Source organism: Maylandia zebra, linkage group LG20 (genome assembly GCF_041146795.1).
Source record: "Maylandia zebra isolate NMK-2024a linkage group LG20, Mzebra_GT3a, whole genome shotgun sequence".
NCBI classification, from domain to species: domain Eukaryota; kingdom Metazoa; phylum Chordata; class Actinopteri; order Cichliformes; family Cichlidae; genus Maylandia; species Maylandia zebra.
The window spans coordinates 10,586,709-10,604,650 of NC_135186.1; the positions used below are offsets into that span (position 1 = coordinate 10,586,709).

Consider the following 17,942-nt stretch of genomic DNA (forward strand, 5'->3'; position numbering starts at 1 on the left):
CCATTCATAGGATTTACACAGTTTAATTCTTCATATACCTTCACTGCAACACCACAAATAATACTTAGACCATATTACTTTGATGCCCTGTAAGTATGCACCGCCACAAAAGGGCTTTTTCACAACAAACATTTTGAAAAGAACTAATAAATAACACCTTTGCATATGACATTTGAAAATTGCAGTGTCAAAAATACTGAATTGATTGGTAATTGTATTTACTTCTGTGATCTTTCCAGCCCTGAAATAAATAGAGTATTATTTATTTATTGAACTGAAGGCCATATATTAAAAAAAAACCTCACTGTAATGTGTCATTTACAGTAGGAAACACAGGATACTATTTTAAAGGTGCGTGCACACAATGACTCAGCATAATTTTTCTTTGTTGTTCCCCCTAAGTTGTTAAACAGATACCATTGTGTGTTTGATCAGAGTGAAAGGAGAACCTGCTGATCATGTTGGCTGAGCTTTAAGATTTGATGCTGTATTTAACCTGTTAAATACTAAACCTTTCAAAAACCTTTCCTCACAAAAAATCCTTCATAATGAAAAACAAGCAGTGTAGCAATTTAAAATAAAGCTTTGACTAATGAATGATTAAACAGGCGCTGAAAAAGAAAACATTGCTGCTAAAATAAACTAAATGCTAAAATTAACAGGTTATTGGTTACTGAATAAACACATTCCCCTTACATTTAGCTTTTCTTAATTTTACCTTTAGTGTTTGTCAAACACATAAACACACACTGACGCATAAAAAGGAACTGACCAACTCATTCCACAGAGGCCCGAGGTACGTCATATTAAATGTTTTTTTGTGTTTGCGTTCTCACTGATAAAAACCATAAGTTATGATTTTAATCACTGCCTATACTGACTGAATGTTAAGTCGGCCGGTACCCTGGCAGTTTTACCAAGCTAGTCTCTGTGCTGCTATAGAGCGGGACACAATGAAGGCTTAGCTGATAGTGGGGGGGAGACCTCATGGGTAAATTGAGGCATTTAAAAAGAAGCTCTGTTCAGCGGTAACCTGATCCACACCTGACTGGGGCTCGGCATTCCGGTGTGGCCGGGGGAACAGTTCACAATTACCAGAGAAACTGCAGCAAAGAGCCAGGGCCCTGGAAATCTGCGGTAAATGGTTAAAAATTATTCTGAAAGTCACTTTTCACGAGAGAAAAAAAACAAGCAAACAAAAGGAACATTTTCATTATTATCCATCTTTATTTAAATGATTTTTTTCTTTACAACATACCACATTAGATACAGTTTCTATGTACAGAGTGTGTGTGAGAGTTTTGAAAACTGTGCGCATTGTTCTTCTGTAGCTGGAGAAAATCCAAGTTCCCAAAAGGAATTTAGTTATTGCGGTAAGAGTAAGAACGCCGATCTTTCAACAGAAACGTTACACAATTTCTAATCCTTTTTTTCTTTTTTACATCATATTCACATTAACATTCCTGTCAGAAACAGGATTACAGCACAAAGACCCCTAAAAGTCCAACCTTATCTTGAACTGCTGCTCAATTGAGAAACTTTGACTCAAGGCACATGGAAGAAACCACCAAAAAATCAAACCATCTTCCAGCGCATGGATCATAGTTCCATAGTCATCACTCAGCCCCATCTGCCACTACTGTTAATATGCTGATGTGCTTCCCTGGATTGCCCTTTGTCAATACGCTGAGAGTCAGATGCACGAGAGTGTGAGAATAGGAAGTAAGAGAGCAGAAGGTAATGCCATTTAATGGACGGCATTACCAGACAGTATTAGACACCAATAATTACATCTAACCATGTCTGGTAAGACGCCTATCAACAGGCTGGAAGGATGACTTCTGAGCTTTCACCTGTGCAAAGAGGAAGATGAAAGCTGGAGGGAAGAGAACAGTGTTGCAGAAACAGGCTGAAATGAGCAGTTCCTCTTTTGCTGCGATCATAGATTCTGTTAACACTACATTGTACCTTAAGTCATTTTTTCCATTTTACTTTGCCAAGCATGCAGAAAGAGTCAAAGCCACAGGTAAACAGACCAAGGGGAGAAAAAAAGCAAACTACGCTTGGCTAGCTTGACTTTTTGTTTTCCGGTTTGGCTACATTTTTGCATTAACGCAAATTAAATGATGAAATCCAGAGAAAAGGGGGATAACTGGAGGGACAAAATACAATTCCATGTTTCTGTGGCTTAGATAATGGAGCTAGATGAGCAAATAAAGGTGTGGCTCAATATTTGTGGGGTAATTCTCCCTCCTTCTGCAAACACTAGGTTTCTGCTTGCTTCATGTCTATTATTTGCTTTTGTTTCTGACGTCTGTTTGAAGACTTTACCCATGACATTCACGTCTATCCCGATGATGGAAAGTGTTCATTGTGTAAAACGGTGTATTTAATCTCCTCTGTTCTAAGTCAACAGCACAGAAATTAATTGGAAGTTAAACTTCCAATGTATTATAGGAAGTCAGTTTTATATCTGCTTAAAATTCCTGGTAGACAAGCCTTGGAAAGCTGGGAAAAGGCTATAGTCTATAAATGACTCTATAGCTGTGTTGGGTTTTTTTATGCAGCAAGGCACTCTCAGGTGAGCTCGTGTGTCAGTTCCAGGATGTGCCACGCAGGTAGGGCTAGGTGGACCAATCGCTGCCATACAGCACAAAGACCAACACTGTTCAGGGGAGGGAACAAGGAAATGAGGCCCTGCAGGACCGGTGGAACCATCAACTGACTGCTATTCTTTAACTTGGGGTGGGGTTGCCATTAACGTTTTTTTTTTAAAAGGGAGGTTGGGAGATAAGTTAAAGAGCTGACTTTCAGGACTTACTGTATTAGAGATCTACTTGCTCTCACAAGAATATATTAGGGAAAACCCTAAGAACTATACTAGTTCGCTGGAATCAGACAGAATTCGATCCCTGAGGCAACGCAAGTCTACTGTAAACAAAAGACTGTAAACTTTACCTGGAATCGACATGCGAGTAAAATGTGAGCACACCGAGCAGCTGGCTTTGTGAAATGTGCCCTTCAGCGACCACATCAAAATGCCTCGAAGAGTTCAGCTGCCCTTCACAATATTTGTCATTTACATACCGGAGACCACGCAGTCACCCAGAAAACATCGTTACCAGACAGTGTTAGAACAACAGTAGTACAGTCCAGCACTGTCAGGTAAGATGGATCCTGAGAGCCATTTCTGTCACTGCTCAAGCATTTGAGCTGATCCACAGGGCCCAGAATGGGAGCAAGTTGCCACCAAACAATGATAGAGCGGTTGATATGATTGTAGTCGGCAGGTGGCTATCATCATCATTACCAGGCAGTATTAGAGAAAGTGATGATATCCAATGCTGCCTCGTAAGATGGAGATAATCACCCAAAACACGTCTGACACCGCCTAAAGTTCGTGAGGTCATCATTCATTCATTAACCTTCAATAAATGGAAATCTTAAAAAGTTTTCTCTAAAAAAAAAAAAGAAGAAGAAGAAAAGAACAAAAAAAACCAGGGAAATTCAACTTTATCACATTAAATGTTAAGAATTTAGCTCAAAGACACGTAAAAATATGCAACTTTTCAGCTCCACTAAACTTCTGAACTTAACCACCACAGAGCCCACCAAACAGCCATACATTGCTGAAAATAGTACAGGAAATGGTAGCAGGGGGAAGTCCATATCTACAGACGACCTCTCTGCTGTGTTACTGCTGAGCCCTTGTTGTGGTTGGGGTATTTAGCTTAAACTTGCTGTCACAGAAGACTGGGCCACAGTGGTTGTTAATGATTGCCAAAACCTGTTCTGACTAGTCTAAATCTATGGCACGGCAAGGTTGGGAAGGCTGCTTTTCACACAATACATGGCAGTTACTAATTTCAAACACTACAAGTTGCGCACATCCCTCAGCCTCAAAGGCATGTTAGCCCTCGGGAAGCTCTCTCTCACCAACGTCACACTGTATCCTTGCTGTTTGTTTTAGGTTGTAACATACTATTCTCGTTCGATTAAAGCAGCGTGGTAAGAGAGCTGTTTCAACAGATGTTTAATGAATTTAAAGAAAGGAAAACCTCTTTTTTTCTCTTTTCCACTGGCGGACCTTTCGGGCCGTTGTCTTTGTGTTTGCCGAGTGATGAAAGGTTGATGGAATGCTGCTCAGCCCGACCTGACCAGTGCTGTGTATGCAGAAGGTCACTGAAACAGCCCTCCTTTACTGAATAACGTGGATCATTCACAGGTATAAAGCGTGAAATCTTCACACCCTATACTGAAATTTGAGTGTACATCATTATTCTCTAATAATACGTGCTGCGAGTACACTTTTACCTACAAAAAAATAATTAATTAAAGACTAAACCTTCGATTTTAAATCTTTGTCCTTTTAAAAGCAACTAATTTTGAGGCATTTTTGGCAAGAGCAGCTTCACAGTCATCCTTAAAGCAACGCTAAAGTAGAGTACAGAGGGGGGAGGGAGAAGAAAAGAGTATAAGGGAGTGAAAAGTTCGGGGGAAGGAAGCTGAGAATGCACCTGTAACCTTACCGTCATGAAAAGTACCCCAAGGAAAGAATGCAACAAAACCAAAGTAAAGTGAGCACGTTTAGAGGGATGGAGCTGAAGAAGAAAGAAAAAAGATCTTGAGTTTCCAGCCCGCTGCCTGAGAACACTCCGTCTTCCTCCCGGTCAGGCAGGCCCCATGAAATGAGAAAGCCAAGCAGACCTGCTCTCCCAGACTATTTAGTTAATCATCAGCATTATAAACCAGTGCTGCAGGCCCTCTGAGAAAGACAAGAGCATGAGAGAAAAAGAAAGAGGTGAAACAAAGATTAGCCTAGAAATTTGAAGCTGGTAGAAACAAGCTGTGAAAATAACAGTACCTTATTAAAGCAGAGCATGTCGTGTGTCAGTATTCAAATATCTAACCAGCTCCTACGTCCTCTCTGTTTGCCCCGCGTTTGTCCATATACTTCCTCTTCTGCTCCAGCTTATGTCAACGTATCGCAAAGCTTTTCTCCCATTGTGCTCTGCGCCGTGGGAGTTAGCTGTGCTCGCGGCTAACCACGCTTTTTGCCTGTTGGAAGTGAGGCGTGCTCAGGTAACTCTGCCCTCTCTGCTGGAATGCGACTCTGCTGTGAAGTGAACAACCTGATAGGTAAACTGGCCTGGGCCTTAATCAATAGTTGCTGTCTTTGTGAGAAAACAATGGCAGGGAAACCCAAAACCTTATTTAACTCCAGACCTTATCTCAGTGCCACCTAATTGGCCCTTCAGACTACTGAGGAGCTGCGTGGTGACATTTAGGCTACGATACTGCTTATCATCCGTGTGCCACTCAAGTTGCTTGCTAATGATTTTAAATGTGCACACTGTGATGGACTAGGTATACTTTTGTCTTTTTTAAAACTGTCGCTCCTTTGGCCAGCCCAGTCTCGCCCTCGTCACTTCACCTCCCCCATTTTGACTAAAATATTCAAAAAAAATTTGACTACCAAAAAACGAGATTTAAGCTTTTCCTACCAGACTTTTTAAGCTCCTCCCCCTGGAATACAGCTTTATTAGCTAAGTTATGAATATGAAAAAAGTTAAATAATTGCTTTTTAACATGGTGCCAGGTCCCTGGTGGGAGATAGCATTACTCCTGATTAAGTGTTTAATCCCAAAACAAACAAAAATCCAAGTAGAAAATTTGTGTTTAATCCCAAAAGTGGAATTTTTTTGTTTTTAACTTTAATTCAGAAAGTATTTATTGATGATGTAATTTTTCCTTGGTTTAAAAAAAAGAAAAAAAGTACTAGCCTAGCCTAGCACCGAGTTTCCTTAAATAGTCCTGACCCTTAATGCAGTGTCATTCACCCTGCAATCGTATTGCAGCTTGAATTTAACCTCTCACCCCATGAGGCGATAAGACTTACACTTCCCTTTCAGGTCAGACCTGTGCCTCAAACATGAGCAAACAATGTAAAATAAGTATCTGCCACTTTTTTCTGGCTTGCTGGTGATTAAATGTCACCCCACTGAAATTCTATTCAGTACTTCCCGCCCTGTTGCAATACACCAGCAGGGCAACTGGCACTCATGTGACTCGCAGCTATTCTACTGTATGAAAGAAATGAACAAATGTTTCACTTTCCACCAATCACAACCTTCCACCTCGCTCTGCAGTTGTCGCTGTACAGTAAGCAGTCGACATTTTCCCTCCATTTTCCCTTCTCCGTTTCGGACTTCCACAGTCCGCCGCTGCTTGAAAGCATGTTAATAGCAGCCTAGGAAACTAAATGTATACCTTCTATCTTGTGAAAATGCTCTGCTCTGATAATTCCAACTCCTGTCTTAACTTGTACTAAACCTCAAAGGTACGGAAAACGGATGAGCAGACATTTTACGTCTGTCTGACTCACTTCCACATCTGAAACGGGCAGTGTTGAGTCAAAGTTGAAAAGCCAAAAGAGAAAACCCGTAGGTTAAACGCGAGGGGAAAAGGCTGGATAATGTCATCAACGGATTTACAGTTCAACAGGTTGAAGGAAAAAAAGTTACTAATTAAGTTGATATGAATTTTCGCTGAAATTAACAGAAATGTTTGTTAAATAATCGGCTACTACTGTCATGCTATGGATTTGAAGATGTTTCATACCGTAGTGTCGTGGTTGTCTCCTCGTTAAGCATGTTTAAGTCTGTAAAAGAAGGAATCAGCGTCTAGCTTCATATCCTTTGACAAGTCTGGCAGTTTGCCTTTACCTGCCCCAACTGGTCTATCCAGTTTAGGAATGAGCGTTAGCCTCTATTGTTTCCTCTTCTTTCTCTCTGCTTAAATGGAGCTGAAATTTGATACACATTATTTTCGCTCCCCATTGAAACTATCTGGACCCTCCTATATCAGCACGCAACTGCCGAGGGCTTCACGCGATGACCTAATTTGTTTGTCGTACATTTCCTGCTCTTAGCCATCTACCGATTGTCCTTAAAGTTCTAACCGCTGAGCAACAGGTAATGACAACAGCACAAACTTTAAAGATGGAGAATGAAGACAAAGAGGGGATCGCATTTGTGAATTTACCCAGTCGTTCCCAGGTGTGGTCATCGATCCAGAAACCCCAGACAAGAGGCATCATTGTATGCGGGCTCCTGACGCCCTGTTGGCTAGTCTTTCGCGGTCCTGCTCACGCTGAAGGACAGTCGACCTCTGGACGGTGATTAGAAAGTTAAGGGGGAAAAAAAGCTGTCCTCGTCACGTAGATGCAGGCGTAGAGTCATAAGACAAGCCAAACCCCGGAACACAGCCAACCATTTCGAAGCGCGTCAGTCATCATCCTGCTGCCAGAGCAAAACTTGTTTTTTTCCGTGAGCCCTCATCGGCGGTGTGAAGCGTTTAAGCTCCTCAAGAAGACAGAGGCTGAATTTGTAAAGGGCTTGGTTTACATGTAGCATGACCTCCCCTCCTCCTCTTTCCCCCCACAGGTGTAATTTTCAGGTTGCAGCCAATCTCCTTGGGCTCTGCCGCTTGCAGGTGCGTCCCCCGCGCTGCCTTTAGCCAATGGTCTTAAAGACGAATACCCCACCCATCCCACCTCACCGGTTTGCTCACCTCCACCCTCCCCATCGGCCCCCAGGTACCTTGTTGTGTGTGTGTGTGTATGTTTTTATGATGTCAGCTCAAGCCTCTGTGGAAACGACCTCCTATGTTCTTATTACAACTTATTACTTCCCAACTGCCAAACACACCCATCCTGCTCAGGGAAAATAAATCATCAAGCCAGAAAAACTATTGGGGGTCAAGTATTCGAAAACATGTATCTTTAAGGTATTATGTCAAGCGCAAACTTTTACCTGCTTCCTAGAGGCATAAGCCCACCATAACCTGAAATGCCTGCCCTTTGCTCTCATAACTTCCCCCGGGCTCTCTTTGTGTCCACACACCTTTTTTGCCCCAACAATAACCCGTCTGAGTTTCACCGGGAAAGGACAGGTGTACAAAGTACAGGTGAGTAAGACATACTGAGAAGGAAACACCAGCACTCTGTGGTCAGTTTGAGTTGTGTGAAACGGGGGAGCAACGACAAGGGGCCTGTTGGGGCCCTTGGCCCTTAAGGGCAAAGAGGGGTATTATCCAAACCTGGTCAGGGCTTGGCTGGATGCTGGGTAAGGTCACTTTCGGTCTTGAGGTGTAATTATCGGGATTAGACTCAACAATGAGCACAATGCCAGAACCATATCCTGTTTCAGTAGGGGCGTGGCAGAGGTTGCAGCAGAACTACATTGAAAAAGATGGAATAAAGGCGATTGTTTGAATCTATAAAACACATCGCAAATAGACATTAGGGAAGGAAACTAGAATAAAATAATTTATTATCCACAAGTCTTTCAGTTTAACCATTAGGTTAGGGATGGTTATGGCAAAGCTCAATGTTCAGCCTGTTAACAGTTTACTGCTTTAGCTGACCACCACACTTGGTAATAGTTACATAGGGTGGGCTTAAGCATTAAAAGTAGTTTATTCACTTTTTTCCTTTTGACACCATCAACCTTGAGCGGACCTCAGTCTCTTCAAAGGAAGCAGTTTGTAAATTGCTCTGCTCTGAAAGGTTTGCTTTGTTTAGGCTTTTCATTTGCATACCAAATGAGGCAGGGACAGGACAAGGGCCTGACCTGAGCTTATTTGGCTACTGATGGCTATCTGGGCAGCCGGTCACGCAAGACGGGATGTAAAGACATCCATCACCAGCAGTGACCCAACAGCTTCAGATGTACAACAAGCACAAAGAGGCAAATGCTTACATGCATGCTTAAATTCAAAACTGCAAAAGCGATATAAGTTTTGAAGTTACAACCCTCTACAATTCGGAGTCACTCTGTAGGTAGTTGGAAGCGGGACACAGACATATTCTAGTTATGCCAGAGCTTTCTATCTGCTAAAAGGGAGCTTTTCTTACCAGTGTTGCCAAGTGCTTGCTAATAGGGGTCTGATTGTTGTGGTTTTCTCTGCATTGTTGAAGTTATTGCAAAGCTCCGTGAGGTGACTGTTGTTGTTGTTGTTATAAATAAAATGAATTACTATGACTTAAGGACTTCACAAGGGGATTAAGCTAATCAGTAAAAATGACTTAATGTTTCTTTACAGTATAGAAAAATGAATGTGTGTGTGTGTGTGTGTGTGTGTGTGTGTGTGTGTGTGTGTGTGTGTGTGTGTGTGTGTGTGTGTGTGTGTGTTTAAACAAAAGGCCTACAAACTAACACCTAAAGGCAGGTGTAAACTACGTCTGGAAAATGACAACAAATAGAGCGAATACTTTTCCTGTCGAGAATCCTTTCCGGGCAGTGACCGATACGTTAGGATACTTTTTCTATTCGCATGGGAAGTTTGTTCTCTGACTCATGATTTTTCCATGACTTCGCTTTAAATGCTTTAGGTCTTATATGTTTACTGATACCTGATACACTGCTGCCCCGTGTACTTGGTTGTATCCTTGTTTGCGTTTATAGGAACCTGACAGCCAAACATGTGGATCACACTAGAACTTGTTAACTAAGAAAAGGAAAATAATGACTCACGCTTGTTTCATTTTATCCTGTGCTGTCACTGACAGTTTCCATGTTGCCCTTCATTAACCTGCATTTTGTATCCAAGGTGACTCGCAAAGCTGGACATGTATCTCCCCCCAGGCCTCAAAAGTAGACTATATTTCTGTTTATATGATCTTTAGCCAACCGAAAAATCATAGTGCACTGAACAGGTGACCTTTGTGGCACACTCCGCCCTTTAAAACCCAGTTCAATAAAGTGTGTTTACCCCCCCCACCCCCAAATATTCCCACATAACCACATCTGTAGCTTCGGGCCTTACACACACACACACACACACACACACATGCACAGCCCACCAAAAAATTAAAATTAAAATTAAGGTATTTATTTAAGGGAGCATTTTCTTTTCAGAATCTAGCCCTCAAAGGGTTAAGGATTTTTTCACTGTTTTACACTGATCATTGTTAGCTTCAACAAATTACACAAATAACAATTAGCAAAAATTTTCTACTTGGATTTTTGTTTGCAAAGTCTCGGTAAGTGAATTGCTTACATTCCAATGAGAATAAAGGATAAAAATATGCCAGAAACAGTCAAAGAGTTTATGATAAATCTCCTGATTAGTCTATATACGCTCTGAAAGCATTTCATTACCTGTTCTATTGCTGGTTAATGCAAATGTCTATTAAGCCAATTACATGGCTGTAGCTGAGTGCTTTTAGGCACGTAGACATCATCAAGACAGTGCTGAAGTTCAAACCAAGACTCTGAACGTGGTTCGGTTGATGGTGCCAGAACAGCTGCTTGGGCATTTCTTAACCTGCAGATCTGCTGGGATTTGCACACATAATCATCTCTAGGTTTTACAGTGAATTGGCCAAAAAAGAGAAAATATCCATTGAGCAGCAGTTCTCTGGGAAAAATGCCTTTTTGATGCCAAAGATCAGAAGAGAACGACCTGATTACTTCTAGCTGATAGAAGTAAAGCTACAACTCAAATAACCACTCATTACAACCAAGGCACGAGAGCTGCTTCTCTGAATGTACAAGACACCAGATCTTGAGCTATAGCAGCAGAAGGCCTCAACAGGTGCCACTCCTGTCAGCTAAGGCTGATAAACACACACTGAAAGCATCCATCATGCCTTCTATCAACAGTTTATGCTGCTGTTGGTGGTGTAATGGTGTAGGATATTTTCTTGGCACACCTTGGGTCCTTAGTACTCTTTAAACACCACAGGCTCCACAAGTGCTGTGGCTGATTATGTCCATCCCTTTATGATCATAGTACCCATCCTCTGATGGCTGACATGTCAAAAAAGTAAAATCCTCTCAAATTAGTTTCTTCAGCATCGTGATTAGCTCACTGTACTCAAATGGCCTCCATGGTTACCAGATCCCAATCCATTAAAGCACACTTGGGATGTGGTGGTGCAGGTGATTTGCATCATGGATGGACCAAAATGTTTCCAGTACCCTGTTGAACTGGTGCCACTTAGAATCAAAGCAAAAGGGAGGTCAAACCCAGGACTAGGTGCAACTAATAAGGTGTCTGGCGAGTAGGGTTGCCAACTCCCTGAAAAATAAATAAGGGACACCTCGTGGCCAGGGCCGGGCGACCCAGTTGTCTTCACCCTTCCCAGTGTGGTGAATTTTCTAGCTCTTTTTTTGTGTGTGAAATTATTTTTTTAACCATTTGACTTGAAGTTGATTTAAGTAGATGCATATTCTATTCTTTGTGATATGAACACATGTGAAACAAATGATCATTTAGCCATTTATTTTTAGCTCAAAATGACAACATTAACACAGTAAAACAGGTCTCTTTCTTAAACAGAAGCCTGTCATGCTTAACTTTTGAGAATATAAGTAAATCTTTCTTTAAAAGCACTCTGTCCTGCTTAACTTAAAATAATAGAAAACAATAGAAAGAAAAATATTCTTGTAACAGTGCACATTTAGTGCATTTAGTACAATTGGCTTCAGTTGAGGTATTATTTCAGCTTTTCTAATGCTAATCAGCTGCTCCTGTTTGTAAACCCGCTTGTTCCCATGATTACGCATCATAACTCATCATCATTATTCATCTATGTATTACTTCTGGCCACATAGCGCTGATATTCACTGCACATGCCCATATTAACGTTTTCCAGCCAGGTGTTTTCCTTTTCCCATTCTTCCCTTTCTCTGAGGGGAACAAACATTGCTGCTCTAATGCTGGGCTCACACTGTGCGATTTTTGGCCCATTTTGAGCCGATTTTTGAGTGATCGGACCGATTTTGGCCTTCATCGTGCGTCGTGTAGTATACGTGGGGTAACGAGAAGTGATTAACACCTCACGACCAGCTCCCGATCATCAATCGCTCGTGAGGGTGTCACCACAGGCGCTCACACTGCTCACGCGCAAACGTAAACGTCGGTGAAAAAGACGGAGCAGCACAGCTGTGCAGCGTGTGATCTGGACACAAGCGATGGAGGCACAACTTGTAGAACTTTGGAAAGCTCATCCGAGCCTTTTCGATGTGGCATCACAAAATTATCACGACCACAACAACCGTGAAAATAGTTGGATTTACACTGCTGCTCATTCACAGCTGCCTGATCAATGTTTTTCATTAGCAATTTAGCAAAGTTGATGGTGGTGGTGTGTCTGTGTGAGTGAAAGACAGAGAGAGCGACAGATTTTCTGTTATAACCTTCATGTTATGGAGGCACAGTGTGAGCACTCAGGTCGCATCAGAGCATCGGGCGGTATAGTGTGAGAGTACATCGTGACCTATGAACTTCTAACCCCTGCGAGTCAATCGTGCAGTTTGAGCAGGAGCTGAATAACGTGACTGAAAAAAATCGCACAGTGTCTGCCCAGCTTTAGGTGTACTGTCATCCGAGACTTGCACCGCAGAGTCGGCGTTTGTTCCCCTGTTGGCCATGCTTCTTGTTGTGGTCATCTGTTGTCTTCCGGTATTTTCTCCGCAAGCGACCTTTCCTCGACCAATGAGATGAGTGGTAATCTGAATTGTCATACTCGAATTGTCATAAGTGTGCTGTCAGCTCATTGGTCACAAAGCAGGAGAGGGGCTGGGAATTATGTTTTCAAACAAAGTGTTAATTCCATAAACATTTATAGACTACTTTTGATTCTCACTGTATTACGGGACAAAGTGCGTCCCTTATTAGCTCAATACGGGACGTGTACTTTTGTTTCGAAATACGGGACGATTCCGTATTTTAAGGGACGGTTGGCAACCCTACTGGCGAGTCTAGGTACTAAAATCTGATATGGAAAAAACAGCTTCAGTGGTGAACGTTTCACACATGTGCTCCTAAAAGGTTGAGACATGCATATAGTATGTCAAGCTTCTACATGTAAATGTATAATTGTTATAATTGTCTTTGCAGCATGCACGTTTTAGGAAATAGCATGAATGTCTAAAATTTACAAAATTTTTGCAATGTGATCATCGAAGGAAATGATAGACGGCCTGACAGGGCATGTATCAGCCATGTATCATTTTAAATAAGGCCTGTTTGGGATATTTTGGGTATTCAGAGACCCACCAAAGCTTTTACACGTATCAAATATAGCTTGTCTGACAACTGTTTCGATACTGTGCACGTGCAGATGGACCTAAATGGAGTAGTTTTAATAAAGGTGTATGTGTGCATGTCTTGAAGTAAATAGACACCTTGTACTGTATAGAGTCACCTGTGAAACTGATCTGAACAATGCAGTATGCTGTGTCTTATAACATATTCATCAGTTATGAATAATGAATACCAATCTTTCCATGTTAAAGTGAAAAGTCAGGGGTATAGTAGTTGTTGTGAAAGCTGCTGTTCTCACAGGTCTCTTAAATTGGAGGCCTTTAATCGCTCAGTACGCACTAAATGATTGTTCGGTCTTTTCTATTGTTTTATCCACCTGTCCGCTTCTCCTGCCCTTCTGCTCAGGTGACTACGAGATAATTATAGAGATTTACGTTGTCTTAGAAGAAATTGGAGGACTTAGCCCAGGTGTGATGTTTAAAGGTCCCTCATTACACTGTTCAGCACTCAGCCACTGAGTTCTACCGAGTCTCTCGCCAATTAGCTCCCTGTCTGCCAGGGCAGAAAAACCACCTCACTCGCTCAGAGCAGATAACAGAAATATGGAATACAGCTTTTGTTGGTGTCATTGTTGTTCTTGCAGTTCTTTTTGTACATCACAGTGTTTTTAACTCTATATTGTACTTTTGCATTTGCCCTGTTGTTGCAAGAAACAACAAGTCTCACTTCTTTTCACAAAGCCTGAGAATCACCAAGGGAGCAGCATGCACACAAGCAGTCTAGCAGCCACAGCCGTGCTCTGACTTGCCGCCTGCCACCAGCAGCAGGTAATTGGCCCCAAAGGATTTGGTGTGGGAAGGTGTGTATGGATGGCACGGTTGTATCCCATAATCTCCAATGGGCCATATTGCTATAGGGGAGCGGAGCGAGGCATACTAATTATTACTATTTCACAACACAACTGTTTGGCTCCAAACTGCTGCTGTGATCAACTTGACATCCACGACACGCACAGAGATAAATGGAGTAATATTCAGAATTCATACATGACCATAATCCACATAAATATACCCACTGTTGAATGTTAATGTGCTCTAAATATGGTCGACACAAAGGTTGGAAAAGTAAAATTGTCATATTAAAAAAAGTAAATAAACACACACACATACACACACTGGCAACTGAGGGGTGTACTTACTACCAAGCAAGATGAATGGGTTAGTGAGCTATGTTGAGCTTAAAGTCAGATTGCTCTGTATTACGAAAGTGGCTCGCTTTTTACTTGGCTAAATCACCATGGCAACTTATGCTGAACACATAACCTGGTTGGGAGCAGGTTTAGAGCTTCGGTTGATGAAACAATCGTCTGGAAGTGCCGCGTTTTAACTGATTCTTCTGTTTGCAGCATGTTTTGAGCACAATATAGATTTTCTGCTGAGGGAATACGTTTTATATGTGGAGTTTGTTAAGTCGTGCCTTACTAGCGTCATAAATGAAGAAGCCCAGGTGTGAAGATGTAAATGTAAAATTGCTGAAGTAGAAACTGCATCAGTGTTTTTGTACTTCTAATCTGCTGCTAAACCTGTTTTACGCTGCTGGAATTGTAGCTGCTAGAAACACAATAGAGAAACTAGAGTATGTTTCATTTATTATTCTGTGGGACAGTAACATTTAATGTTTAAAAGTATCCAGTTTAAGCATAAGCATTATTCCTAAGGACGTGCTTGTTAAAATAAATATATTAACTCAAACTAAAAATTGAAATTTGTCCAGTCTCTGCCCTAGATCACCAGATTAATGATTTTCTGCAGCATGAATCTCTCTCTCACAACACTGCTGAATCTTACTGTTGTGGGTTTTTTATGTTCTTATCACCATTTCATTATTATCATCTGAAAACATCTCTGATTGGACTAGGCGGCTCTCACAGGCTTCATTTTCTGTGAAGAAGGGTCACATGACGAGCTTGTAGCCTAAAGCAGAAAGCACAGCTCAACAGAGAAAATAGAAAACCACTGTAATAATACCTGTTATCTCCACTTGGGGTTTTAGATTTTTTTTTTAAGCCAGCAAACACAAAGACAGCATGAACTTCCTTCATGGTATACCCCTCTGGCCTACAACCATCACCTATCTCACACTCTGACCACATTACGTAACATACAGCTGTCGTTTTCCCCTCCACATGGTAACATTTCAACTCAGTATCGCTAAATAGTGAACTAGTTTTTACAGAAATTGTAGAAATGATGATGTTGTAATGATAGATATTAATAGTAAATATCATGGGGCAGCCAAGAACATTATGCTAATAATAAAAGGGATGTAAAACTGTAAGTGTGATGCGTCATCTCATTTTAATTAATTGCATTTTAATTTGTGGTAAAATGTATTACCACATTATTTTTTGAAAAAAGCATCCATTACAAATCATTAACTGCAAAGTTAATGATAATAAATTAAGTCAGACCTCAGTGGTACATGAGAAGCACATCTTCTTAAAGTCAAGTTCAATGTCATCTGAATGGATTCTTATCCATCCTAAAACTGCATGTATAGACACTCACACGCTAAAGTTTGACTCTTGTTGCCAGTCAAACACACCTGCAGAGCAGCCGGCTGGCTCAAATTTCAGTCATTCGCCGTCCAGACGCTGGAGTTTGTTTAGGAAATGAGCGTAAATGGTGACCTGAAGGTCATCATTCATTGTGTCGTGCTTTAAAAAGCTTGTCAGCCTTGCCTTCTTCACATCCAAAACTGGCATTGTCAGTCTTTAAAGGATTTCTGTGTGTTCAGTTGGACGGCATTATGAGGTGCTAGGAGAGCGTACCATCTCCAAACACACCTGTCCGTTTCTTCCAAAAGACTTTCCATTTGATCTCATGTAATTAGCTCACTGTATAATGCGTTTACTAAAGCATTTGAATGAAGGCAATAAAGATTTTTCAAGGATGAGATATCTGCTTTAGCTTATGTGCATGTCAGTTTCATTCAGGCATGACAACATGAACAGGAGCTGAGTGCCCATTGCACAGGCCTTTGAGTCTTTGGGGCAGAGATTATTCTGAAAGGAAAATCATGCTTGGACAGCACATACAGCTGATTATCAAAGGTTCATCAATCAAAGTTATATTTATGATAAACACAAGTTCAAAACTGCTTTTAATTAGCCATAGATAATGTCTGGTGTCGTAACAGCATCACCATTCATTTTTAACTCTGAGACCAGGCGAACCAAAGGGAGGCTGACAGATAAATGTAAACTGGAAGTAGGTCTACTCGGTGCTTTGTAAATAAATCACAAGTCTGTTTTAACCAGAAGTCCCCAGGAAGTGAATATTAACTGAAACTAAATCAGGAACTAAAAGTCCTTCTTGTGTAGACCTGTTTGCATTTCTACCACACCGGAACGACCGAGACCAAACGGACAAATTCCAAAGATTATATTTTAAGAGAAAACTTTGTGATCTTTGTCTGATTCTTACACACCATACAGGAAGTAGTCATAGTTTTGAATGTCTGCAAACATAAAAGGTCGCCTCCAGTCCCAGTATTGATACAATTGGCAGGCATTGCTTGCTGCTCAATGGAAGTCATTGTTACTGCTAGAGTGGCAGAGTTTGTCTTCAAAGGATGGTGTTTGCTGACACGCACTTCAGCACTCTCAGAGAATTTCTTTATCATGTCCTGTAGCATGAAACATTTGGGACAGGAGGGTTTGGGGCTGATTGGAAGAATGCTAAAAGAGCCTTGCAAAGATAGAAAGCAGTTCCCAGTGGTGTCTTTTATACTGAAACTTTTTTCAGCTGCAAAGATATTCAGGGACTAGCCTGAAAAAACCCCTGCAACGACTGATCGATTCTCACAGTCTGCCCTTTTTTAAAATTTTAGAATTACAACTCTTATTTCTAGATTTTACCAGTGTTTTTAGACCCAAAACATGTTCCATGAAATATGGGAAGGGAGTGGGAGGGCAGGAGCTGTGCCAGTTTTACAGTGTGAATTATGTATGGATCTTCAAACCTTCAGTAACAGAGTTCAGCAGAAACAAAGTCTGTATTCACAATGAAGGAAAAGATCTGTGTGTAATTCTGATACAATTTAAAAAATGTTGAATTTAAAATGATTAAGGGTTTGATATAATACCCAAAGAGCCTGCCTCCATGACAAAAAGATAAAAATAAAAAATAAGATAAACACACTCCAAACATCATATGAACAGTAAATGTATCGTGTGTTAGTCTGCCATTTTTTTTGTTTGAAGCCTTTTTCATTCAAGTGTAGCATTCTTAACTCTTATCATCACTTTAAATAAAAAGCTCAGAGAATCACTGACGCTCTAAAAGCTGAGCCTAGTCACTGTAACATGGTATGAACTGTCACGACAGGTCAAAAAATATGGGAAATTCATTTCTGAAGGTTCATTTCAGCCTTTGTGCCCTGAGGACGGCCACACATCACACACTGAAAGAAAACACAGTGTCTACAACGTTTTTTGGTAAACTGGGTTAAAGCAGCGGCCCCCAACCTTTATTGCGCCACGGACCGGTTTATGTCCAACAATATTTTCACGGAACGGCCTTTAAGGTGTGGCGGATAAATACAACAAAATAAAACCAGTATTGGTACCAAAAAAAAGGAAGAAGATTTATTCATAACACACGGGAAAAGACCCAGGGAAACCGAGTTAACGATAAAAATGATAAAAATAAATAAATAAAAAAAATGATAAAACTGATAAAAACCCTGAAAACCATAAATTTCACACCCGAGCCTCAACTCTTGCAGCCCAGTACCAAACGACTCATGGACCAGTATTGGTCCGCTTAAAGGATTAAGTCCAGTACTTTTTCATTTTATGTTGACACTATAACTTTTGCAAACTT

The 17,942-nt window shown here is 41.1% G+C and overlaps 1 protein-coding gene across 4 annotated transcripts in view; it reads right to left on the bottom strand.

The window, feature by feature from the left end:
* The window catches only part of ttll10 (tubulin tyrosine ligase-like family, member 10), a 35,559-nt gene that overhangs the window by 14,254 nt on the left and 3,363 nt on the right, over positions 1–17,942 (bottom strand). For 3 of the 4 annotated variants that reach the window (XM_004570973.4, XM_004570972.4, XM_076878800.1), the window contains exon 1: positions 7,045–7,359. The exons of the other annotated variant lie outside the window; for it this stretch is intronic. In XM_004570973.4, coding sequence (XP_004571030.2) covers positions 7,045–7,068 — 24 coding nt within the window. In that variant the 5' untranslated portion in view covers positions 7,069–7,359. Of the gene's footprint in view, positions 1–7,044; positions 7,360–17,942 lie in introns of those variants that run through there. 4 annotated transcript variants of the gene reach the window in all.